The following is a 25,182-nucleotide window of genomic DNA, read 5'->3' on the forward strand; positions in this document are numbered from 1 at the left end:
ATGTCATTATTTAATTTTAACCCTCAATAATAGAGGTGTAAACAACTTAATTTAAAATTTCTCCCTTGGAGGAACTATTATATTGACTAGTATATAATTAACCTACATTTATTGAGCCTTGATTTCATAGTAAAAATTTAAAAGCTATTGAAAAATAACTAGTAACTAATAAAATACTCAAAAGAGCACTCCATAATTTTGGTTTCCGAATATATCACAAAACAAAAAAATATTTATGTTAATAAGTGAGAAAAGAGGAAAAGTTTAAAGATGAAGTTTTATAAATTTAATAAATGACAAACTACTATAATAATACACATAAAATAAAAATAAACACATTTTTAGTTCATTGAAATGACAATAATTGCATTTTTCTACTTACTTAACTTTCTGGTCTAACCTCTTCTTTTGTGGCTGACTTCTCAACTCTTACTTAACTCTCCTTCCATTTGGTACTTTTCTACTTCCAAACTTTTTCATTCTTCTTTTTCTTTTTGCTCTCTCTCTCTCTCTCTCCCTCCCTCTCTCTCTCTCTATATATATATATTCTTCTTTTCCTTTTTTTCTAATATTTCCCTTTTCAATTTCTCTAATATATAACTAAGAACATCAATATTATTGTCTTAATTTTTCTTCTACTTTCCAAACCTCTTGTTTGGGAAAAGGAGAAAAAAAGGGAAGAAAATCAGAGGAAGTAGGAACAGGCATTATCTTCTTCTGAGTCCCAATTTCGGCGCCCTAGATTTTCTCTCCTTTTTACTCACTTCACCTCGATCTTTGCTTCTCGAGTTTCCGCTTTCCTTTAGGGTTCATTGATGGACTCCGAGGATGATATGCACGACGCCAACGACATGGAGTCTCTCGATGACGATTTCTACAGTGGCGAGACTGAGGATGCTCCCATGGACTACTACAGCGACTACGATGACGACGCCGATGATTGCTTCGACGATGCCGACGGGATTCAGTCCCGTCGCCCGGAGGTCTCTTTCTCTCTCCCTTCTTCGATTCAATGCGGGAATGTTGCCTCTCTGGAAATGGTTCCACTGAATCACTTCCATTCTGCAATTTTTTTTTATTTCTTTAATGTTTAATTACTGAGTGATACACCGAATTAATTTATATATGGATCAAATTAGTCTCTAGAATTGTCGAATGCCTGCCATTTGAATCCAATTTTGAGGACTAAAATGACCGTGGTTTTGTAATTTTAAGGAAAAAAAGTAACATTGTTGTAATTTAGATTAAATTGATAGGTTTACTAATTTCAGGACTAATTTGTAATAGTCGAGTGATGGTGTGAGCGGTGATCATTTCTTGATATATATTGAAAGAGCAGAGTGGTTTCTATGGTTAGATTGTTTCTTTATTTTTCCCTTCATTTATTTCATAAAGTTTCAGCTTTTTTCTTTTTCACGTTGCTCCATTTTTTATTCTGACAATCGTATGTTAACTTCCCTCTAATTTGCGGATAACTGTTTGGATTTCAGCAAAATTTTACCGTCTTGAAGGAATTCGATATTCGATTAAGACAGGAAGATGACATCAGTAGAGTAGCAACGGTTCTTTCCATATCAAGAGTTCATGCAAGCATACTGCTTCGTCACCATAATTGGTGAATTCAATTTTTCAAAACCTTACTGGGTTCATTTTATCTCATTTTTGTGTCCTTGTGTGACGCTGATCACACCTTCTGTGTCTCAAAATGTGCTTTTCTTATGCTGCATTTGTATGATATGTAAGATTTTAGCTGCATTGTATACTATGTGAAAGATGAATTGGTGTGGTGCAGGAGCATCAGTAAAGTGCATGATGCATGGTTTGCTGACGAAGAACGAGTCCGAAAAACAGTTGGCTTGTTGGAGAAACCGATTGTCCAGTTTCCCAATGCTAGAGAGGTGAGATATGGACGGTTAGATTTTAAATTATGAAGCACATGCGGTGCCTTGGGGTCCTATATTTTGGACATTAGCTCTGTCAGAGCCTTGGTTTCGTAGGTTTTAAAACTAGTCAATTGTAGTTGGATTTTATTTTATCCTCCTGCTTGGGTTCTATTTGTACAATTGTACTTCATTCTCTCTTCATTTCTTCTGTGGCCAGCTTACTTGTGGCATCTGTTTTGAAAACTATCCTCGTTCTCGGATTGAAATGGCTTCTTGTGGTCATCCCTACTGTATCTCATGCTGGGAAGGTATGTCTTGTGTGCTATTTCTCTGTTCTTTTGTGACCTTGGATATAATCTAGCGTTTGGTTCTTTTGTGACCTTAGATATAATCTGGCATCTGGTGATAGAATGCATTTTAGCTTTGGTTGCAAGTTTCCACCGTTCATCGTTAATTGTTTTTTTGGTAGCTATAGTTTAGATGATTTGCTTTGTCAATTTATTTCTTTTAGTCCTGTAGATGTTGTATGGGTTGCTTATATTGTCCTATCCTTCTGTTTTTTTCTTTATCTGTCATATTCATGTTCTTCTATCCTTTTCAATATGCTAGGGTATATCAGCACATCCATTAGCGATGGTCCTGGATGTTTGATGCTGAGATGTCCTGATCCCACTTGTGGTGCTGCTGTTGGTCAAGATATGATTAATCTATTAGCATCTGATGAAGATAAACAAAAGTATGCTCGTTACCTTCTTAGATCTTATATTGAAGACAATAAAAAGGTATGTACTGGATATGGAATTATGATATGATAATGATAGTGAAGGATTTACTTTTTTTAAAATTGCCAACAGACTTTCATGTAACTATATGTTGTCATGTTTCATTTTCATTATGCATTTGCAATTCTTTGTGTGTTGGATCTAGTGTTTTACATATTTGTATCATCCTGGCCAAACAGGGATATAAGGGCCTGTTTGTTTCAGCATTTTCTCGTGAAAAATCAGGTTTAATATTTTTTTTTGTGTTTTTTTAAGCTTTAAAAAAAAATTAAATCTGAAAAAAGTCAAATTTCTGATCATTTTGATAAGTTGTTGAGTATCTTCTCAAAAAAAGCTAATAAAGTGTACTTTTTATAATTTTTACCAAATAAAAAAAAAACTGTTTTTTTTTGTGAAATCTCTACAAAATACAAAATGAATCACTTTTTTATGTACTGTTAAAATAAATTATGTGATTAATGGTTCTATTTGTCATATGTGATACTAACCAACTCTACTTTTCTTAATCTTTACTACTATCTTTGTCTCACTGTCTGACTGTCATAATAATTTTTATATTTTACTTCCTTTGTTTTGTCTAGTCCAAGTGGTGTCCTGCTCCAGGTTGTGAATATGCAGTTACTTTTGATGCTGGCAGTGGAAATTATGATGTCTCTTGCCTCTGTTCATATAGTTTTTGTTGGAATGTAAGTAATGTAGAAATTTTCACATTGTTATTGTATTGCATTTTAGAATCTTGTTTGTTTGCCAACTGATATGTGTTCTACAGTGCACTGAGGAGGCTCATCGTCCAGTGGACTGTGGCACAGTGGCAAAGTGGATTTTGAAGAACAGTGCAGAGTCTGAAAACATGAACTGGTATTGATTTCTGGAAGTGTTTTGCTCATACAGATTTCTGCTGGTAGTTTTATAACAACCTTAAGAGAACCACCACAAAAGTTAGCCAATATAGTTGGAGAGTCTAAGGTCCTGTAAATCTCACATTATAATTTCATGCTTCCAATGTGGGATTCAAGTCTGATACCTTTCAATTGGATCCTAACATAGTTGAAGTAATGTGGTATTCTCTAGAATTACAGATATTGCATGTCTAAATTGAGACTCTTTTAATGGAGAGTGTTTGAGGATGAAAAATTGTCCTGAATTTTACACTTGAATCAGGTTAACTGTTGGCTTGGCTAAGGGGTGTGGTTCCTTTGTTTGAAGGAATGAAAGAAATAAACCACACAAAACAGTGTTGCACTAAATGTTTAGATTTTTTATTTCTTTTTTGCAAATTGAGAAGATCAATTCATAATCCATGCATTTATAGGATTATACATTCTCTTGATCTCCTTCATGATCCTTGAATTGCCTTCATGTATTGCTTTAATCTAACTAGTAAAGGATAAACTAAGGCTTTTTTGACAGTTGAGACTGGAGAACTGGAGCTTACTGTTAATTTAATTTAATGACTTTCAGGATACTTGCTAACTCAAAGCCATGTCCCAAGTGCAAGCGACCAATTGAAAAAAATCAAGGATGCATGCACATGACATGCACTCCGCCCTGTAAATTTGAATTTTGCTGGTATGTATTTTCTTTCCTTTTTCCCCATACATAATTTTTAACGTATGTTGCATTCTTCATCTATTTTTCTCTGAGCAGTTGTGGATAAAGTGGGGCTTTTTGGATAGTTGAGGCTTGAGAGCCTGAGGTTAATGTTAATTTATTGACTTTCATGATACTCGACAACAGAAAGCCATTTTTTTGTCATCATCACTTTTGTTGAATGTTGGGTCATGCAAACAGTGGGTTTATTTTCTTTACTGGGGAGGAAATAAATCTTTTTTGTTTTTGGGGGCTCCTTAACATGTATTACCTTGTTTTCAAATAGTTTGAGAGTTTAAGCTTATATGAATTTAAAATATTTTATCTACATAGGCTTTGCCTTGGTGCATGGTCAGACCATGGTGAAAGAACTGGTGGCTTTTATGCTTGCAATCGTTATGAAGCAGCTAAACAAGAAGGAGTGGTAAGGAACATATAATACTCCACTTCTCCTGGCTCAGGTTTTGGGCTATAATGAGCTCACTGTTCTGTTCACATCTGTTTGGATAATGGCATTTGCTTATGAGCTAAATTTTGTTGTATGTAGTACGATGATGCTGAAAGAAGAAGAGAAATGGCAAAAAATTCATTGGAAAGATACACCCATTATTATGAGCGGTGGGCCAGCAATCAATCTGTATGCACCACTTGATACTTATTGTGTCTTCTACTGCAATTTCTGGGTGCATTCTTCAATAATTTCTATTTTGCTAGTATTCGACTATCTTGAGATCTAAATGACTAATTCTAAGTACATTATTTCTCTACATGATATTTTTGGGTCATAATCTTCATGTTTGGTGAAGATGTAAATATTTTTAAAAAATTGATGAACCTGCACCTAACAACTTAAGCTTTTAGGAAAATTGATGTACTAGAGTCTGATCAAATAATCTAAAGATGGATCCCTAGCACTCTCATTCTCCTAATAGAAAGTTGAATTTTAGTACAAAATAGGTAGTTTGTGCATTATCCTAGATGCTTCAAGCCGCAAGTGTTCTTGCATGATTGGGCATGTTTGAGATGTAATATGAAAAACAATTCCTGTGTTTTCACTTAGCAGCTTAAGCTTTGGGAAGAGTTGGTTCTTGACAGTGTTGTGCCTGAACTAATGAGGAATGTTTTAATGTGCTCATATTTCATTCTTTTTAAAATGCCTACCACATGGAAGGGTAACTGGCTAGTTTTTAGTGATTTATTTGTTAATGGATATTGACTTGTTTGTGATTCTCTTATCTTAAACTGCTCCATATTATTATTATTATTATCTTGTTTGAGTATATGCATTTAAACTGAAGGATATTTCTTATGTGGTAGTTATATTATATATTGACATAACATGCAATGTGCATTTTCTTGTCTACAGTCAAGGCAAAAAGCTCTCGCAGATCTACACCAGATGCAGACTGTTCATGTTAGTTGCATGTACATTTGTCACGTTTGGCCATCTTTTTTTCTTTCTAAAAAGAAATATTCATATTGTAGCACGTATGTAACTTTTAGTAACTGGAAAACATTGTTTGCACTTGTAGTATCTATTTTTCGAGCACATTTTGCAATGTTTTCATGAATATGCAATTTCTAATATAGTAGCTTATTTTTCTGTCATTTCATTTCAATAAAAAAAATATATTCTTTATACTTTTTTATTCTTGCACGATCTTTTGTTTGTGTTAGGGATCATATATTTGCTTGCTAATCCTCTTTTTTTCTATGTAATTTGGGTGCAGATTGAGAAGCTTAGTGACGTACAGTGTCAGCCTGAGTCACAGCTCAAGTTCATAACGGAGGCCTGGTTGCAGGTAAATGATTATTTGATTAATGGTTGTTCAGTTTGCTTTGTAATGAATTATGAAGCTATATTATGTGTGTTTTTTATGACCAGTTCTTCTTCCCTTTGGGGACATTCGTTAATGCTGTTGCTATTCATTGAATTGCTTCCTGACTTTGGTTATTTCGTAGAGAAATGATTCCTTAGTGCGTAATCTTTATGATGGTTTTTGCTAGTATAGCTGTAGGCAAGGTAGTTAAAATCCCGATTTGAATCTTAAAATCTTACGATTTTACGATTTTGGAAGTCTCACCGATTTAAATCGTGGATAAAATCCTAATTGAGTAAAATCCTTGTAAAATCCCGATTTGAATCATAAAATCCCTCAAATTGTGGGATTTTACGATTTCACTTCGATTTTGAAAATTTCTCGCAAAGTCTATTTTGTTGAACCCTATCGTACGCCTCTTTCATATATCTCCTTTTTATGGAATCTAATTTGCCTCTAGCAGCTTTGAACCCTAACATTATTGTCAACATTCAACAGTCCTCCTAGTGCGTGCAACCTGGTCTGCAACTAAATCTATTGTTGTTTTTACATCTTTTCTGTTTTGGTCTATCTTTTATTCATGTAAATGCATTACATTCTTATGGAATAAATTATGATTTGTGAGTGCTACGTTGTTTAAGTACTTTTACTGATTTGAAGCTTTTTTCTCTTAATTTATGATATTTTATATGAATAATATGAATTTATATCATATATATGAATTTTATAAAATCTTACGATTCAATTTACGATTTTACGATTTACGATTTTCACTCTCCTTTACGATTTAAAGTAAAATCCCGATTTTAACTACCTTGGCTGTAGGGAATGTCAATCCCAGCAGCAGCCACAATTGCACAAAGTTCATTTCAGGGTGAAATAGATGGCTTCTTAATCAGTGTTTCATGTTTTCAGATAATTGAGTGTAGGCGAGTGCTGAAATGGACGTATGCATATGGGTACTATTTACCGGAGCATGAGCATGCAAAAAAACAGTTCTTTGAATACTTACAAGGTTTAATTTTTCAGCCTGAATTTAATTGGATTTTTTGTGGTTCCCCCATAGATAATACTCAACTATAATTTGTTTTCAGGTGAAGCAGAATCTGGTCTGGAGAGACTTCATCAATGTGCTGAAAAGGAACTACAGCCATTCCTCCTTGCTGATGGTCCATCTAGAGAATTCAATGACTTCCGTACAAAGTTAGCTGGATTGACTAGGTAGGTATATGTTGCTCATGTATTGTTTAGCATTTCCCTAGAGCACTTGTTTTTATTTATTTATTCATGACCATTTTTTTTTGCGTTTTGATTTGAGTTTTACTTTAGATTGATTTTCTGATACACATGTTTTGGCAGCGTGACTCGAAACTACTTTGAGAATTTAGTGAGGGCATTAGAGAATGGTCTATCTGATGTGGATGGTAATGGAGCTGCCTTCACCCGAGCAACAAGCTCAAAGAATGTTGCTGGGAGCAGTAAGGGGAGAACTGGAAGAGGAAAGGGAACTTTCCGAACCAGCATGTCCAGCAGAATGTCTGATGATAATCATTGGTGTTGCGAGCATTGTACCTATGCAAATGCCAATTCTGCCACCACATGTCAGATGTGCTATCAACAGCGTTGATGAAAACTTGGTTCTCTATTTGAAACACGTATCTCCTGCCCAGGGCCTCTGCACCAAAAGCTGAGATGGAGTTGTTTCCCTATTTGCCTAGATATATGCTGACTGACTCCACTTTGTGAGGCTAATAAATATATGAACAGGATGAAAGGAGTAAGGCATGGAAGAAAGGTTGCCCTCCTTACACTCCTATTCAATACAACCCGATTTCATGTATATAGTGTTCTATCTTATTTACGTATGGAGATTTCTACTGCAGGCTTTTGTAACTGAATATCTTAACAGACGCTGGAGATGAATACAGGTGTGCTTGTTTGTGCCCTGATATCTCTTTCAGTTAGTCTCTTGGAAGCTTGTGTTACCTAGGGTATAGTTATAAGCTTAGGGTTTGTTTACATTTGTAAGAAATCATGACAAGGGACTGCAATAAATATTATACTGTATCAGTTAATCAATCGCTGCTTAATTTTCATTTTTATACATTGAACTTATCTTCCTTTGCTGGTCTTTCACGTGTGTTATCAACTCGCGTCTTGTAAAGTCCAACACACTATCCGTCAGAAAAATGCCCAGGACACTACCAGAGATTGTCTCTTGGCAATTTCACATAAAGTGTATTTTGCCGAACACTGGCTTTCCAAATTATTTTAAAATCCTGATCTAATGCCGATAGTTCCCCATTTAGTAACACTGGATCTACTCTCACGGATCAGTATACACATGCACTGACTCGAGGGGTCACTGGCGTCCTATCTAATGTGTAAATCAATGGCTAGGAAGAACATCTTGGAACCTCTTGAACAGTTAGTCTATGTAACTTAATAGTACACGTTTTCCCCTCAAGTTTTGGAAGTCTTGAAACAGCTGTTATGCCGAAAAATAAATGATACTTTCAGTTGGCTGAATCGAAAAACTTTTCAGATCCGTGGAATGTTTACTTGTACGTGACACAAAGTTCAGGGTAGTTGCGTACTCGTTTCCTTAATAAAAATAAAAGGTAATGGTACTCTTTTTCTTGTCGGAGTCCTAGGATAAAGACAGAAAACTAAAGAGTCGGCACCAGGAAAGAGAAGTTTGAGTATCCTAACATAAAATGTGCAGGGTTGATGTGTAAATGATTTATTGGCTCCACAGAGATACATAACATGCACTTTAACGTTCTATCTAGCTCTACACGAAACACTGCACTCATCACAAAGAAGCCAATTTCTTGTGGTATAAAATACATGTTATGTAATTATGTGATTCTACGTTAAATACAACACACTTTAGCAACAGAGAACCTGAACTCCCACGGAAAAAGCAAACCAAGCCCCCCAATTGTCCTTAAAAAGCAGCTATATGTTGCAGGTATTCAGAAACCCACATATTGGGAATTTCCTCACATTTTTCACAGTTATTAATAATTGGTTAAGTCTTCCCATTTCTAGTAAATGGCGGAAAAAGACTAGACAATCACTACTAACCAAAATGTCACTATTCTGTATTTCATTTCTTGGAATATACCATTTTTTTAGACAAATTTCACTTTCAATCAGATGATTTTCACAACAATTAATGAAATAAAAATAAAAAATAAAAAAATGAAGTTATCAGAGATCATAACATGACAGGAGCTCCACTTTCTCCAGATGAGGCCTACAGTACTGTACACAGCTCAAAATATTACAGAATGCCTCTTGATTGCATATCATGTGAATTTTTTACCCTTTTTCAGGACGCATGAATTGAGAACTTGGCCTACCCCCTCATGAAATAAAGTTAGTTACACTTCACAGATTTGTTAGATGTGTCTTTAAACATCTTGAAGCTTAATGCACTTAGCAATGCCCTTGAATACTGGCGAGAAGCCATTTTCCAATCTCCTCCTGTCTTCATCATTGCCTTAAACTCCTCAAAACTGATTCGTCCATCCTAATTACCAAACAAATTAAGCAAATCAGCAAGTTTATTGTAAAAACAAAGGTTTCCAGTAGGACAAGTTTTCATTCTTACCTTATCCAAGTCAACATCATTTAGAATGTCTTTGATCACCTGGTCATCACTGGCTTCTGACTCATCATCTGACAAGGCTTCTTTCAACTCCTCAAACTCAACATATCCGCTTTGATTCTTGTCAAAGTAACGGAATGCTTCAGACAGATGCTCATCACTTTCAATTCTTCTCAGATGAACACTCATTGTTATGAACTCTTCACAACTGAGGGTGCCGTTTCCATCAATATCTGCCTGTTGTCATCAACAAGGAAGTTTATTTTTCAATATAATAATAGTAATAATCATGATGATTGCAATATAGATAAAGTTTAAAAGAAATTGTTAAGGTTTTGAGCTTTGAAAGAGTTTTTAAATTTCTTCTTTGTATTTACGGTTTGTGTTTTCTTATATCCCAAGTTTGCAAGCATGCATGCATGCCTTTTAATTTAATTTAGCCTTTTTTTATTGTAAATAACTTACAGCATCCATTAACATTTGGACATCATGATCAGGAATGACGTGTCCAATCATTGAAAGCCCATCTTTGAGCTCTTCAAATGACAAGTTTCCATTTTTGTCCTTGTCCATAGTTTGGAACATTTGCTTAAACCCATCAACTTGCTCATCTGGCAGGTTATCGGCTACCACCTGAAGACACAACCCATTTAGGAGTGTAGACTACTTTGGATTGAAGGTAGCAAATCTTTCTGATCTATAACTAAAAAGGGGTTCTGAAACTTACTCTAAGAACCTTCTTTTTGAATCTGTTCATCAGGGAGAATTGCTTGATCCTCATTCTCACTTGGTCTCCAAGAGAAATAGTTCGACCATGATCCTTATTTTGTATCCAGGAATGTTCTTCGCACAGAAGAAAATCATCATCAGCATAAAGGTTTTCCATGCAATAAAAATTAATTTAACTATCTTAAAAACACATCGAAGTTTAATTAAATGAAAAGTTAGCTTGGAAAATAACGCAAATTATATCAGAAATATAAAAGTATGTTAACAAAACCAAGTTCAATTAGGATTACTTGTAAGTTTATGTAATTATTTTTGCCAAGCCAAATACTCCAACATATGTCCATGTGATTCAGCTTATCAACAATGTCTATTGATAGGTATATTTAACCTCAGTACGAATAAGAATATCCACAAATTTTAATAAAAAAGTGTAAACTTATTTTTTTTTAGATGTGGATCACATACCAAGGACTTCTTGACCTGTTATCCGAGTGTATGGATTTGGATCAAGCATACGCTTAACCAAGTGTTTTGCTTCCTCTGAAACTTTAGGCCAAGGATCTCGAGTGAAATCCAACTTACCTCGGATGATTGCCTGCGCAATTCCTTCCTCACTTTCTGTACTAGTTATAATCCATTATTAGAAGCAACTCCATGAAACAAACTTACTGAAAGGGGACCTTTTACTTTATTTTTCTTACTTTGTTCACATATGAATACATAATCAAAATGGGACCTACCTGCCCAAAAGGGTGGAACTCCACAAAGTAAAATATAAAGGATTACACCTGTGCTCCACACATCTATTTCTGGTCCATAGTTACGCCTCAAAACCTCAGGAGCCATGTAATAGGGACTTCCAACAATTTCACTGAATCTTTCACCTGTCACCCCCACATTATAAAGTTGGTGATTTGTTGTATCTAATAAAACAGCGAAAAAAGCCATACAAATATCTACTAGAACTAAATTAAAGTCATAAATTATATTTTACCAGGTACATGGAAGGTGGAAAGGCCAAAATCAATTGTCTTCAATGGAGCAGACTCATTTGCATCTGCAAATAAGAAATTTTCAGGTTTTAAGTCCCTATGTATTACTCCGTGCTCATGGCACACCTGCAAAATATACGGAACAAAATTAGAGAAAATTAATAAAACAAAGAAACAATCTTAAATTGTGGTTTAGATTCAAAGAGGAAGGAAAAAAAACCATCCAAGAAAGAAAAAGAGAAAAAGGACAAAATCTGCAGGACACTTTCAGGAAATGAGCTTCACCTAATCATATTCAACTGTTCTCTTATCCACGCTCTATGCAAAATTCAATACCTATGTGCCTGCGTAAATACTTGAAGTGCTCCTTTCTTTAGCTTCATTATTTAGAATTCTTTAAATGTGAACTCGCAGTCCCTTGGTTCTATTAATGTCAAAATACGAATTATGGTAGTATCTTTGCAAACCTTATTTGTCTGTTTTTCCACATTTTTAATGTAATCAAAATGTATCGCTTTTTAATTCTATAGTCTATTTCATCTTTAACATATATTAATCATAAAATACAATCCATATCTTCTGCTTATTTCATTTCATGACACACACATATATATAGCTAGGGCTACCTATGTCTCAACATCTCCAATCTTATTAACGAGACAAAAACAAAGAGATCAACACAACATAACCATGCACAAACCATTTTCATTTCCAATACAAACAAATTAATATTAAAAAAATTCAGCTAGTAAATCGCGTATAAATATACCTTGCAGACATCAAGTATGGTTTTGGTAACATTAGCAGCAGCACGCTCGGTGTAATGTCCTTTAGCAACGATCCTATCAAAGAGTTCGCCACCTTCACAAAGCTCCATAACAAGATAAACCGCATCTTTATCTTCATAAGCTTCTCTGAAAGAAACAATGTTAGGGTGTTGAGGTAAGTGTCTCATGATCTGGACTTCTCTCCTCACATCTTGCACATCAATCTCCGTTCTCAGCTTCGACTTTGATATCTTCTTACACGCAAACGCTTCCCCACTCTTTATGTCAACACAACGGTGCGTCACCCCAAACTCCCCTCTCCCCAACTCCTTCCCAAACTGGTACTTATCGAATATGTTCCCGGGACTCGGATTCGCCACCACGTTCGCCGGACGCGCTGTCACGCTCGACCTACGCGCCGCCACCGGCTCATTGTGATGGCTCTTTGGCGTGGAGGGTTTGTAGTTGTTGTTACTGTTGTCCTTAGACCTCTTGCGTGTTTTCTTGCCTTGCGTTGATACGCAACTTCCCATGGATGACGAGCCTTCAACAACTCAAAAAATGTTTGGTTTGGATTATATATTATATACTATAATAATAACAATAACAATAATAATACTAATGTAAAGATAATGTATGAAAATGTATATATGTAAATGTTAGGTTGTTTTTGTGTTAATTGTGTGATATTATAATGTATAATCCAAATGGGTTGTGAGAAATGGAGTTATGTTGGTGTTACCCAATCTCCATGGGAAGACGAAGGAGGAAGCATGGAGATTGGAAACTTGTAAATTGTGATGAAGGAGAGAGAGAGAATGAGAATGAGAAAGGCAATGGATGCTATATTTGGGTTAGGGTGTTGACTATTGAGCTGGAACATTGGAAACAGATAGTTGGTCCCGCCATTTTCTTAGGACTGTTATTGTTTATTTACGCTTTTGGTCAAAGACTTTTTTGTCAAAGACATGCATGCATGCAAATCCATCACCAAATTATAGTATTCTGTCCAGGTTGTTTGTTTTTTTCTTTGTACACGTGATTGTTTTGCGTCTATCACAAATGATACGGTGAGTTCTGGCTGTTATTGGTTATTGGGTGCCTAAATTTTGGATATTCGTTTACCAAAAATAAATAAAAAGGAAGGACAACGAGTTAATTACTGCAGTGCCCCTTTTTGGACTTGATCGAAGTGAATAATTAAAAGGAAATTAATGAACTTCTAACAGTGCTATACAAGCCAATTAGACAGTGTTCTACTTATTCTTCTTTACTTCGTATAAATCAAAGTTTTAGGATTTCAATTTAGAGTTGTTAGGTGCTCGGGGAATTTGATAGACATGATGAAGGGCTTGGTTCAGAATTTAGATGGGATGTTTTCATGCTGGAGGAATCTCTCTTAATAACTCATGAACTTGAATGTGTAATTTCCAATCAGGGTGAGTGTCTCTTCGTATTTTATGTATTTTTTAGGATGTATGCATATAAAAAAAATTAAAAATAACAGAAAAAAATATTATGTATATATTAAATTTTAATAATTATTTTATAAATGATGAAACATAGAAGAAAAATATTTAATATACCATTAATATAAATGTATTTTTGTGTGATTAAACAGTTATTTGGAATTGTACTGTACTTCGTACAACGGCAGAGTAATAATTGAGCTTACAATATGAAAATCAACTGGAGTGCTGAGTTGCTTCGTGATTCTTTTACGCGATTAATAAAACATCACAAATTAGAAATATAGTAAATAGAAATGTTAATACTTGTGGGGGCAGCATCATATTTTCAGCCAATTCGTATTCGAAACGCACAATTTATTTGCAGGTACGTTGTGTGTAACTTAAAAGATTAGTGTCGTCTCAAGTTGAAAACGTATATATACACTTACACCCAAATAAAAGAGACTTAGTTTTAAAATTCAAAGACTAATATTCGACATAAAATGAAAATTCAACGTTTTGTGGGGTAATATGCCCAATTTAAACAATGATCTTTTAATCTACTAGTTTCTTTTTTTCCTGAATACTAAACGACTAAGACTTCAGCAAACCCGCTTCGGCGACCACGACTTCAGTAAAGTGACCCATTATAAGAAAGTGGGAGCATAACGTCGAGGAAACACTTTTGGTGCAATATAACTACCGGTGTCTTGGGTATTCCAACCGGAAGGGTGAGGACTGAAGCAACAACAGACCAGATATTTTACAAAGATGATCATCCACTATGAGAGACCTGGCCTGATTGCGCTTTCTCTCAATCTTCTCCAAACCATCCTCCCACAATGAATCAAGGTCAGGATTGCAAAAAAATAGAGGAGAGGAATGCCAACAGTGCAACCCCCTGGCGCCAAATTTACGAGAGTCTGAACAAGGAAAGAGCAAGTCAGTCAAACCAACAGTTTTGAGTATTAGTTGGGGGTGGGGGGATTAAATATCATTAGAAATCAGAATTAAATTAAATTCCTAATTAATAACAATAATTCAAAGCATATCAAAGGGGCCTTTTTCTAATATAGTTCCACAGATTTCTGAAAACTTATCCAAATCCAATAGACAGGTACTATTGGATGCTACAATATCCACCAACATAACAAATTGCAGTGAATAGAAGTGAGTCATTTGAAAACGATTAGCCAATTAATTAAGCTTGACTCAATATACTATGTTTGGCTTGATTAGTTACCAAATAAATAAGGCATTCACCATCGTCATTATATAAATCCCATGACATAGATGAACAGATTTTTCCTTGGTCAAATGCACGGCTTAATTAAGATAGTGAGTAATTTATTTATATCCTTTTCCTACATCCAACGGTAATTGTCTTAATCATGCCAGCTTCACAAATCTGCAAAATTACAAAAGTTTTATGAACCAAAAAAACCTAATTCTACTTTTCATGTCTCTATCAGATCAATATAATTAATATATGATAGGTTGCCAGTGACCATTCTTAATACAAAAGACCACTAGCTTTAAGGCCCGACAAGCCCTAACACCATCTGATACCAAAAAGCACATGACAACACTAAGTTAAAGCAGAATCAGGAAATTTGTGGGACCCAACAAATTTGAAGGTATTCACCTCCTCATCACTGTTCTGTGTGTTTCTAATCTTGGTCAGATGAATTTTAACATTGAAAGGAAGAATTAGGCTTAAATTAAACTAAATCAAATTAAACTAAGTTATTTTTCTGATAAATTCTCTGGATTCAAGAGTACATTAATTAGAGAAAATCAGCATTGGCATACTTTTGTGTCATTGCTCAGACACTTGCCTAATGTTGTAAATATTAATGGGACAGCAACTAATATGCTGCCATTGGTAATGGAACAAAAGAAAGAGGGAAGATGACTAGTCACAAGTTACAGTTGAAAATTATAGGACATAAATATATTAGCAAAGAGTGAGATTTTACCACCATCCCTGCAACAACGTGAACAATGGGAACAAAATATTGATCCACTTTGTTGCCTTCAGTGTACCCATTAAATGCGATGACCATTGAGAAAGTGTGGATTGTGACAAATGCAAGAGCAATAATTGCTGCAATGTATTAGAAAAAAGGTGAACAAATTAGAGGGAATGAAATATTAAAAACACAGTGCATATATAAATTCAAAATCCCAGCTACTGTTGTTTATATACAAGAACTGAGGCTTAATAAGAATTCCCATTTCAAGATTATCTTTACCCAATTCTAATCCACCTCTATAGATTCACATTAATGATAAAATGGCAGTTAAGCCTACAAAAATTTCCAAAAGTTTGAAGCTGTATAATCTTATATAATTCCAATACACATATATCACGACCAGTAATGAGGGAAATCTCACCAGAAAGAAGGAAAAATGGAACCTGAGAACACCTGTCAATGAAATAAGTAGCTGGACCAAATGCAGGAGTTAATAGGCTGATGCAGAAGAACACAGCATGAGCAACACCATGACCCAACCCACCAGCTGCGGAAAAAATATGCAAAAAGATATTTTATTAAAAAAACAGACGTTATTATTAGTGATATATAATTCCAATAAGCCATAACTTTTCTCAGTAGAATCTAAACAAGTGATTCATTTTATCATACAATTAAAGTCAATCAAGGATCTAGTTAAATGCCAAATAATAAGGAGAAAAGTGTAAGCAGTATCAGCATGGTTGATCCAGAAACTGCCAAAAGCAACTAATCAATAGACTTATTCAGGGTTGGACAAACAAATGCTGACTTAACCATTGCAACGATTGTACATTTTCTTACCCAGAGCAATCAGCATTTTATCTGTCAGTTGAAGATGAGGTTTTGATACTCTATCAGCAAAAGCATCTAACATATCTTCCAACTTCCTACACAAGACCAAAGGGGAAAAAAAAGCTACATCAATCAACATCAGTATACTGTAACAATACAAAACAGTTTCTACATAATAGTCACAAACTTCCTCATCAAACATATTGTAAAGGCCAAGGGTTTCTAAAAGCATAAGATAACAATATATATGAAAATACACATGCAAAGAAAAAAATAAAGCAAACAGCAATATAAGCTTACGTATATAATTTCCAGAAGAAAAGCCTGAGCCCTTCTTGAAAAGCAACGGATGAGAATATGAGCATTCCGAAAGGCCACCATGCTGTTGAATTCAGAGGCAAAAACCCCCTCCATATTCCAGACAGCACAATCAAACTTATAAGCCACAACAGTGTACTGCGTCCTCAAATTGAATCAACACATAAACGTGTCAGTTGAAGTCACTACAAGTAATCAGAAAACCCTAAATTGCATTGCACAGTAACCAATAAAGCAAATCAACGAAACAATTCCATAGCGTTAGTGTTTACATGAGATCAAAGAGAAAGAGGAGCATAACGTAACGTACCTCGAGAGAACAGTGAGAATCAAGAATGGCTTTTTCGAAATTACTGAAACGAAGAGGGAGAGAGAGGGTCCTAACGCTATCAGAGCGTAACCGATTCCTGCAGCCACCGTCATCGCAACTTCTCTCTCTCTCTCTCTCTCTCTTTCTCTCCAACGAACAGAATCTGAGAAGTAACCAAACACTTCCCAAACTCGTTCTCTACTCAACTCCTACTTCCGAGACAAAACCACTTGAAACTGAGTCGCCCCATTTTTCGGCCCGACTCGTTTTCCGGGTCGTTAACGTAAGCCCAGTGATACAAATTTGGGCCCAACAAATTGAACGTTTACTAATGGCTGGGCCATATCAAGAACAGAATAGCCCAAAACGGCCCATTTCTTGACTCAACCGAACTTCGTGAAAATTATTAAAAGAATTTTTGCTAATATATGTTAAGTCGTTAAGGCTAAGAAGAGAATAATTATAAATAATTGTTACGACTTACAAGGATATCTCAATGCACAAGATTAGTCATTTTATGAGCAAAGAGAGTATTCAACGTAACTTGTACTAAATCAAACTTGGGTGATTAATTGTTTCATGACAAAACATTATAAGGTATTGACATTTTTTTTAATTAAATAACTAATTTTACTATCTATTAATATAAAATTAATAATAACAACTATTTCACGTGTAAAAAAATAAATACTAAACCCTCTCAACTGTAAAGGGCACAGTATAACATTTTTACAATGAATCAAATATTTTTCTTCTTTTCTGTTTAATTAACACGGTGCGGAGGATTGCGTGATTTTTTACTGACCAAAGAAATGAAATCGCTGTATTACTTTTTCTTTCCTATCAATACCATTGTACTTTATTTTAGAAAATCTATTGTCTCTCTAAAAGGTCTATTGCCACACCCTGTTATATATATATATACTCTTTTTTATTAGTTAGTTAAATTAATAATAATAATTTTTATGTAAAAATTCTTACAAGAGGAATGACAATAGACATTTTGGAGTGGCAACAGACCATTTTTTTCTCCTTTCATCAACGACGATTATATTTACATAAAATTGAAAATCTGCATACTCTTCAACTTCTAGGATCTCTATAATAATCACTGAACATTGAATGAATCAGCCAAAAAGACGAGACAAAAAAAAAAATGGTAAAACAACAAAGATCAAGAGTCTTCGTTAATAAAACCAGGTTTCAAATCATCCAACGTTGAATACAAGTTTTTCTGCAAAATAATAGCCTCATAATAATTTGGTCACAGCCTAGTACTGATCTATACGTGTGTACATGTGAAAATTTGCAGTGATGACTCGTTCAAATTAAACCTGTGACCCCCCAAAAAATAACCCAAATCCAAAATAATGGTTATTCTTTAGCTTTTTTTGGGGTCCACGTTAAAGCTTTTTGTTGAGTCCAGACTTTTTGGGCTTGGAAGATGGGCTTGAGTTTGAGGCTTCCTTGAAGGCTGATGGGCATAACTCACTTATACGGCATTCTCCACAACGAGGTCTCAGAGGTGTACAAATTGTCTGTCCAAATCCTACCTGTTTAGAGTCAAGTCACAAATTGTTTATAAGAAATAACAAGCCAAAATGAAAATTTATTGTGTATTTGGTGGGCACACAAATGAGTTCCACACATACATGTAAGATATTTAAATAACTATCTTATACTAGTTTGCCATATAAAATCAACTAATGAAGCAAAACATAGCAAATTATAATTTTGAAACTGAGTTAGACATACCAATAGAGGGTTTATTGGAACCCATTCTTCCTTTGGAAGCCACCGTTGCAGTGCCCCTCTTGTCTCTTCAGGAGTCAAAGTTTTCTAGCAAATTGAGGAGGATTGTAACTTTGAATTGTGACCTTAGAAACAAAGTGACAAAAGAAACTAAACCCAAGCCACTTCAAAGAGCTGATTTGTTATCGCTGATTATCATTGCATAACTACAGAAACGCTATAAATGTGACAAATTCTTTTAGTTTTCGGTTTCTATAAATGTGATAATTTAACAAATGAATATGCCATCATGTAGTATAACAATATATATGTATGCGTGTGCACATTAACAATTGAAAGTAATTTGCATAATCTTTTCCCTCTACAAGGAGAAAATCTATTGAACTTCATTACAACTGTAACATCTGCACCAGCTCCAAGATGTTGTGAGAACAAGTAAATAAGGTAATAATGCCCCATACATAAAACATGAAGCCGTGGAACTTAAAGGAACCTGTTTTGTGCCCAATCTTGACACCCACCCAAGCCGGTTGCAAATGCGATGGACATGAGTATCTACACATATCCCTTGGACATTGTTCCATCCAACATTCATAACCTAATGTGCCACTAACAAAATAAATTTCAGAAAACTAATGAAACATATTGTTTGAATTAGAAAAGCTATTGCACGTACCAGATGAGCCATCTTAGGACCAATGCCTGGAAGTAAGAGTAGTTGTTCAATTGAGCTAGGTATGTCTCCCTCATACTTCATGAGACAAATATTAGCAATTTTTTTCAAGTTAGTGGCTTTTCGTGTATAAAACCCAACCTGGAAAAAATAATAACCAAAAGTACAAGCATGGATTCAAATTCAATCAATAGAGCACAAAACAAACATAACTTTAAAAAGAAATTGGCATGATAAAATGCAAGCTAAGAACATACTGGAAGCTTCAGAAGTATATTCCTTAACTTGCCACTTAAATTCAAATTTATTGAATCACAGAAGAATAACTTTAAAAGAAACAAGGAACATACAGGGTAAATCAACTTTTTGATGGTTTCTTCATCAGCATTATTGATTGCATCAGCAGTAAGGAGATCATTTTGCAGAAGCCGTTGGATTGCTCCTATTCTTAAAAAACATACTTGTAACTAGAACCGTAGTTGAAATATCACAAACACTTTGAGCAACTACCAAGTGTGAATTAATACATCAAGACAGATGGTAAATGAAATCTTGGAGGCAGAAGTACAATGGCTGCCTATTTTTTTTTTTGTTTAAATTAGCAATTGACTAGCAATATACTCATTTCCAGAATTCAGTCATTTATATCAAGAAATATAGAAAGGGTCCATTTTGTCTTGTGCTTCCTCCCTTAATTCCTTCCTTCTACTATTTCCTCTTGTTATGTCATGTTTAATAAGAAAACATACGTTTGACATTCAAATTTCTGACATTTTCTTTCTTTTATTCTTCCTGTAATGCTTTGACCTCAAATATGGAAAAGCCTTGTTTGCAAATAACTTACAAATCCACTTTCAACAACCAAAAGATTTTGCTAACTGGGTTTTGCATATTGACGAGACTATCATATCAATCTTTCAAGTTTTTTCAAAACTTCAAAACACTAGCATATTACCTTATTAGGCTTAAGCTTATTACCCAAATCGAACCTCAATTTAAACCAAAACAAGTCCCAATAAATCATCACTTTCTAGACACTAATAATCTCATCTGTTAACCAATATTTTCAGTTACTCTTCAATTGCCATCTCAATAGGTCAATGAAAGATAAACTTCTGCTATTCTGAGATAATATGTTTTCTTATTGCATGTTAATGCCACTAATCTCATACTTCCATAAGGCAAGAATGTTCCTCTAGGTGTTTGATCTGAAAAACAAAACTTTACTATCTTAGAAAACATCTCTATGTACATAAGGTTGGAAACTTAATAGCAATTTTCTTTTTTTAACTATAAGCTTCAGAAGGTCAATGAAAGATAAACTTCTGCTATTCTGAGATAATGTTTTCTTATTGCATGTTAATGCCACTAATCTCATACTTCCATAAGGCAAGAATGTTCCTCTAGGTGTTTGATCTGAAAAACAAAACTTTACTATCTTAGAGAGCATCTTGTTAGAGACAAGTTTCCCGAAAGCTTGAAAATTTACAAGTGGCAAAACTATAGGAGAGGAATTAGGAAATAGGTTGTTATGTTCTGTTTTGAGTAGATTAGGATTTATCTTAATTCCTTTTGTTTTCTGTTACCTTTTGTTATTTTATGTTACAGTAGTTAGGAGTATGATTTTAGGAAACATAACAGTTTAAATAAGGGAATTACAGAGTGGAATAGGTATCGGGAAGATTAATTCAGACTTAGGGTGTTGAGCCACTTGAGAGCTCACTTTCCATTGCTGTAAATTCTGCTCAACTGAGCCAATTCAAATACAGAATTTAAATTTCAGAATCCTTATCTTATCACATCTCTATGTACATAAGGTTGGAAACTTAATAGCAATTTTCTTTTTTTAACTCTAAGCTTCACAAGGCATATATACTCACCATGCGTAACATGATCCTTAGTTTGGCTTGATAAAAGAGAAGATACCAAGACAGCAAATCTTCTTTCCTAATTATACACACAAGAATTTAGGTAAGGATAAATTTATTCACATCATGTTTCATACAAATATAGAAGTTAAAGGAATTACAGTGACGGTACAGCTACAACAACTAATATAATATATAAAATGAAATCTATCCAAAAAAAAGGCGCTATGACAAGCCAACCTATCAATTCAATTCAAGATTACACACGTAGAGGATTGACTATTTTGGTCATCAGCTCATCAATATCATCATCAACTAATTGAATGAGCAATGGCTATACCGATTGATGAATGACTATTGGTTTATCAAATCAACAACATTCACTGAGTTGTGTTTTCTCTGCCCCCAAAAGTTGTGTGGCAAGCCATATTCTTTCAAAGGTGTATCTCATAATGACTTTTTCTCAAAAGCACCAGAACAGAAACTAATAAATGCTTATCCTTTCCCCATAGATCAAATTAAAATATTGAGTCAGACCTTAGGAGGTAGTGTATTGCCAGCCTTCTCACATCCCATAGTGTCCACTGGTGCATCTGCAGAACACCTCATTTTGCGAATCCCCTCAAGCACCTTTTCCCAGTGAGCAGGTGATTCACCTATATCATATGTGAATTAAATAATTTAAGCTAAACCAAAACAGCTGGGAAGTAAACTAGTTTCAAATTAATATGTTCACAAAATGACAGAATTATTAATTTATTATATCAATGCACGAATAAATTTTAGTTTCCGTGTATGAATTAAACAAAATACACTTCATTAAATACATTCCTGAGAAGTTGATGTGGAATTCAACCCATACACAAACAGAGTACTTTAATACATACACAATGAGAGATGAAATAGTACAAAATAAAATTGCAGATTTCAGCTAAATCTCTCTTTTAAATTGATTGTGTTCACTAAATACACATATTTTAATTCAACAAATGATTTGTTCATAGAAAGCATCGTTAAATTAGCAAGTGAGAGCCTGCTTGGCCACATTAATTGTGCTTTATCTCTTGATTCAACGAATTTCAAATCATTTTACAATACCAAAGGAAGAGAGAATTTTACAAAAATTCCTGCAACTAAAAGAAAATAAGTTTGATCCAAAGGGAAAATAGTAATACTTATTTAAACGAAGCAATCAATCATAAGTTTCATCTAAGAAGCTTTTCTTTATCCTTCAATACTTTCGTTTAACACATAATTAGAACTTTACTCAGGTATTCCCACATCTGAAAAAACAGCCAACCCCAATATCCTAAAGGAATTAACTAAATTTTTTTATCCCCTACTACTTGAAAATATTGATTTTGGATTTCGATGCAATTCCCAAATATCTAATTCATCAATTCTAACATGTCAGATCTTTTTTTGCCATTTCTGTCCATAATTGGACAGTTAGCAGATCACAGTAGCAGGAAAATAATGATAAAATAAAAATTTGAGACACCGAAATCTAAATTTTCAAAAAGATGAATTCTGGAATACTGGGGGGAGCAAAAGTTTAGTCGTGCCTTCCAGAAGTGCAGTTCAAGAATTCTATTCACAAATTAACAAGAACTAAAGAGTGGAAGTAACATAGCATTTTTCCTCTCAAACAATATTCTGTTCCTTTTATATGAAAACACCTAAAACAATTGCATTTTGGAACTATATGGTGTAACACTTTAAGTTCTAACCGCTGAGTCTAGCAGAAGCAACTTCACTTTTCACTGGAGTCACATCTGAGTCCATTTCTGATTTCCCTGGAAAGAAAAGCTGATTCTATGAGAACTCAATCTCACAAAAAGAATAGGCAAACATGAAAATGCATTTGGTATGTGCAGTGAGTGACTAGGTGGGCGGGTCTCAAACACAATCATGCATACCTCTACCCCTGGTTGAGTAAGACCTAAAAATAACAATATCTAGCAATCACCTTCTCCATTAGGAGCACATCAATATTCATTAATTACAAGCTTCTACAAATTTGCTAATAAAACGGTAGCTTATCATACCTTTCCAAACTCATGAAAACTTTCCTATTCCTTTCCTGTATTTGGAAATCTAATCCCCTTCTTTTCGGCTTCATACATTCACCATAAAAAGGATTAATTTATTCTCAAATCAATAAAGCATTTATGAAACAAATCATTAAACTCCTAAGGCGGGACCATTGCAGTTGTTGTGAATTAAAATATGCCAGCACACACAAGATTACTTATTTAATAAATAATTCAAGATATCATCAGTAGAAATAGCCAAAAAGGGAATACCATCAAAGTTGAGAAAAGGGGTACTTACTACAGTGATCCAATTCTTTTGCTCCACTGTATGCAAAATCTTCAATCTCGGGTAGGACAAGCTTCTGTTGCATATCACAGTTAAAAACAAATTACATAGCAAGTTAAAAGCTTTGTTATAACAACAGAAAATGGGAATATTAACATAGACACCCATTGGTTCATTTAAGCAAAATGATGAAAAAGTTGTAACCTTGTCGTTGTGGGTATTTGAAGGTAGATGCTCCTTTTGTTGAATTATTCTGCTTCTCTTATTTCTCCTCACAAAGACACGAACTTGAGAGTGGGAACCTTCAACAAATGAAGCATTTGTCTCAGACATCGTCGATGCTTTGATTCGCTCTAAAGAAAACCAACGATGACTAACCGAAACCACCAGCATTCGATTTGAGAGTTGTATCATGGGTATGCCGTTCAAATCATTTGAAAGAAAATGTTATTATAATAATTACTTTTAATATTTATCAATTTTAAAAATATAATTATATTTTATTAATTTTTTTGTTAATGTTTTCCATTCTATTTAAGAAAAATATTTTGAGATGATAAATAATATGAAACAAAAGTATTGATAAGTAAACTTTTTACGTTAATGTGGCGAAACATCTTATATAATATTAAAATAAAAAATATTAATTTCAACTTTTAAAGTTAAATGTAAATATTTAATAATATTTATTATATCTCTATGTTTTTAATATAATAAATATTTTTGTTGTAAATTATTATGATTGTAATAATATTCTTAAATTTAACTAGCATAATCACATTAAAATTGATCTTTATGAGTTAAATTCAAGGAGAATAATTCAAATTTTAACTGTTATTGTTTTTTAATGTTTCTTACTTACAGTTTTTTTATATTATTCAATATATCTTTATTTTTAATTTTAATTTTTTATCTTTCAATTTTTTTATCTTTATCTTATGCTTCATGAAAATTGAAAAGTATCAAATGTCATTATTCTTTAATTTTTTATATTATTTGAAAAATGAAAGTGCTATATATATATATATCATTTATAACGCAAGATATTATTAATTATAGCTTATAAAAATATGAATAAAAATATTAAATTAAAAGGAAAATTACATTTTTTATTATTTTAAATATAATTAATGATAAAAAAAATTTAAATAATATGTGAATATTGCTAGCATTACTTACTTAATTTTAATATTTATAAAATATTATTTTGACTGTCTGAAAATAGTCTATAAAATAGTTTAAAACAAATTGTTGATCTAAACTTAAAGTACTTGCTTTTATTTTTTATGAAAATGTGATTGGTATACAAAACTCCCTAACCAAACTTAAAAAAAAAAAAAAAATCAATTGAAATCAGAGTTAGTCAATAGCATGGGAAAGAATAATCTGTATTAATTATTTTACAACTCATGCAACCAAAATTAACACATTACAATACAAAGATAAAAGTGCAACATCGGTCAATCATAAAAAGAAAATGAGTATAATTATTAAATCAA

At 33.8% G+C, this 25,182-nt stretch overlaps 4 protein-coding genes across 6 annotated transcripts; 1 reads left to right on the forward strand and 3 right to left on the reverse strand.

The window, feature by feature from the left end:
• The first annotated feature begins 464 nt into the window (after positions 1–464).
• On the forward strand, positions 465–8,176 carry LOC113864307 (probable E3 ubiquitin-protein ligase ARI7). 2 transcript variants are annotated; one of them, XM_027497888.1, is made up of 15 exons: positions 465–983; positions 1,491–1,615; positions 1,793–1,898; positions 2,101–2,191; positions 2,493–2,665; positions 3,247–3,351; positions 3,435–3,523; positions 4,127–4,234; positions 4,589–4,679; positions 4,803–4,892; positions 5,622–5,669; positions 5,986–6,057; positions 6,991–7,090; positions 7,170–7,296; positions 7,435–8,176. In XM_027497888.1, exons 1-15 carry the CDS (start codon positions 816–818, stop codon positions 7,700–7,702), a joined length of 1,761 nt encoding a protein of 586 aa, XP_027353689.1. In that variant the 5' UTR covers positions 465–815; the 3' UTR covers positions 7,703–8,176. The 2 variants fall into 2 exon arrangements, with proteins under 2 accessions (XP_027353689.1, XP_027353690.1); XM_027497889.1 differs by having other exon boundaries at positions 688–983; positions 7,170–7,300; positions 7,435–7,560.
• Positions 8,177–9,460: 1,284 nt separating this feature from the next.
• Positions 9,461–12,571, reverse strand: LOC113865152 (calcium-dependent protein kinase 24). Its single transcript, XM_027499536.1, has 8 exons — positions 12,182–12,571; positions 11,415–11,538; positions 11,161–11,304; positions 10,886–11,038; positions 10,419–10,534; positions 10,157–10,324; positions 9,695–9,928; positions 9,461–9,613 (listed from the first exon to the last, which is right to left on the reverse strand). The coding sequence occupies exons 1-8, from the start codon at positions 12,365–12,367 to the stop codon at positions 9,461–9,463; spliced, it is 1,278 nt and encodes a 425-aa protein (XP_027355337.1). The 5' UTR covers positions 12,368–12,571.
• Positions 12,572–14,012: 1,441 nt separating this feature from the next.
• On the reverse strand, positions 14,013–17,330 carry LOC113864308 (gamma-secretase subunit APH1-like). The gene is made up of 6 exons (XM_027497890.1): positions 17,069–17,330; positions 16,741–16,896; positions 16,450–16,535; positions 16,028–16,153; positions 15,610–15,737; positions 14,013–14,553 (listed from the first exon to the last, which is right to left on the reverse strand). Exons 1-6 carry the CDS (start codon positions 17,179–17,181, stop codon positions 14,413–14,415), a joined length of 750 nt encoding a protein of 249 aa, XP_027353691.1. The 5' UTR covers positions 17,182–17,330; the 3' UTR covers positions 14,013–14,412.
• A 926-nt stretch (positions 17,331–18,256) lies between these two features.
• LOC113865488 (endonuclease III homolog 1, chloroplastic) lies at positions 18,257–24,070 on the reverse strand. Of its 2 annotated transcripts, XM_027500077.1 has the most exons (10): positions 23,888–24,070; positions 23,696–23,759; positions 23,092–23,157; positions 21,899–22,017; positions 21,374–21,440; positions 19,844–19,935; positions 19,497–19,634; positions 19,314–19,418; positions 18,824–18,907; positions 18,257–18,621 (listed from the first exon to the last, which is right to left on the reverse strand). In XM_027500077.1, exons 1-10 carry the CDS (start codon positions 24,014–24,016, stop codon positions 18,472–18,474), a joined length of 1,014 nt encoding a protein of 337 aa, XP_027355878.1. In that variant the 5' UTR covers positions 24,017–24,070; the 3' UTR covers positions 18,257–18,471. The 2 variants fall into 2 exon arrangements, with proteins under 2 accessions (XP_027355878.1, XP_027355879.1); XM_027500078.1 differs by lacking the exons at positions 19,844–19,935; positions 21,374–21,440.
• Between the last annotated feature and the right edge of the window lie 1,112 nt (positions 24,071–25,182).

This window comes from Abrus precatorius, unplaced genomic scaffold (genome assembly GCF_003935025.1).
Source record: "Abrus precatorius isolate BTA unplaced genomic scaffold, Abrus_2018 Scaffold4, whole genome shotgun sequence".
In the NCBI taxonomy this organism is placed as follows: domain Eukaryota; kingdom Viridiplantae; phylum Streptophyta; class Magnoliopsida; order Fabales; family Fabaceae; genus Abrus; species Abrus precatorius.

Coding starts and splice junctions, on each gene's coding strand:
- LOC113864307 (XM_027497888.1), top strand. CDS start 816: ATGGACTCCGAGGATGATATGCACGACGCCAACGACATGGAGTCTCTC. Junction 4,893..5,621: donor GGTGGGCCAGCAATCAATCT/GTATGCACCACT, acceptor TCTTGTCTACAG/TCAAGGCAAAAAGCTCTCGC. Junction 6,058..6,990: donor TAACGGAGGCCTGGTTGCAG/GTAAATGATTAT, acceptor TCATGTTTTCAG/ATAATTGAGTGTAGGCGAGT.
- LOC113865152 (XM_027499536.1), bottom strand. CDS start 12,367: ATGAGACACTTACCTCAACACCCTAACATTGTTTCTTTCAGAGAAGCT. Junction 11,539..12,181: donor CCATACTTGATGTCTGCAAG/GTATATTTATAC, acceptor TATATTTTGCAG/GTGTGCCATGAGCACGGAGT. Junction 10,325..10,418: donor TCAAAAAGAAGGTTCTTAGA/GTAAGTTTCAGA, acceptor TTGTGTCTTCAG/GTGGTAGCCGATAACCTGCC.
- LOC113865488 (XM_027500077.1), bottom strand. CDS start 24,016: ATGTCTGAGACAAATGCTTCATTTGTTGAAGGTTCCCACTCTCAAGTT. Junction 23,760..23,887: donor CAAATACCCACAACGACAAG/GTTACAACTTTT, acceptor GATATGCAACAG/AAGCTTGTCCTACCCGAGAT. Junction 23,158..23,695: donor AAAAGAATTGGATCACTGTA/GTAAGTACCCCT, acceptor TTTTCTTTCCAG/GGAAATCAGAAATGGACTCA.
- LOC113864308 (XM_027497890.1), bottom strand. CDS start 17,181: ATGACGGTGGCTGCAGGAATCGGTTACGCTCTGATAGCGTTAGGACCC. Junction 16,536..16,740: donor TTCTTCTGGAAATTATATAC/GTAAGCTTATAT, acceptor GGTCTTGTGTAG/GAAGTTGGAAGATATGTTAG. Junction 14,554..15,609: donor ACGTTGTTGCAGGGATGGTG/GTAAAATCTCAC, acceptor TTCCTTGTTCAG/ACTCTCGTAAATTTGGCGCC.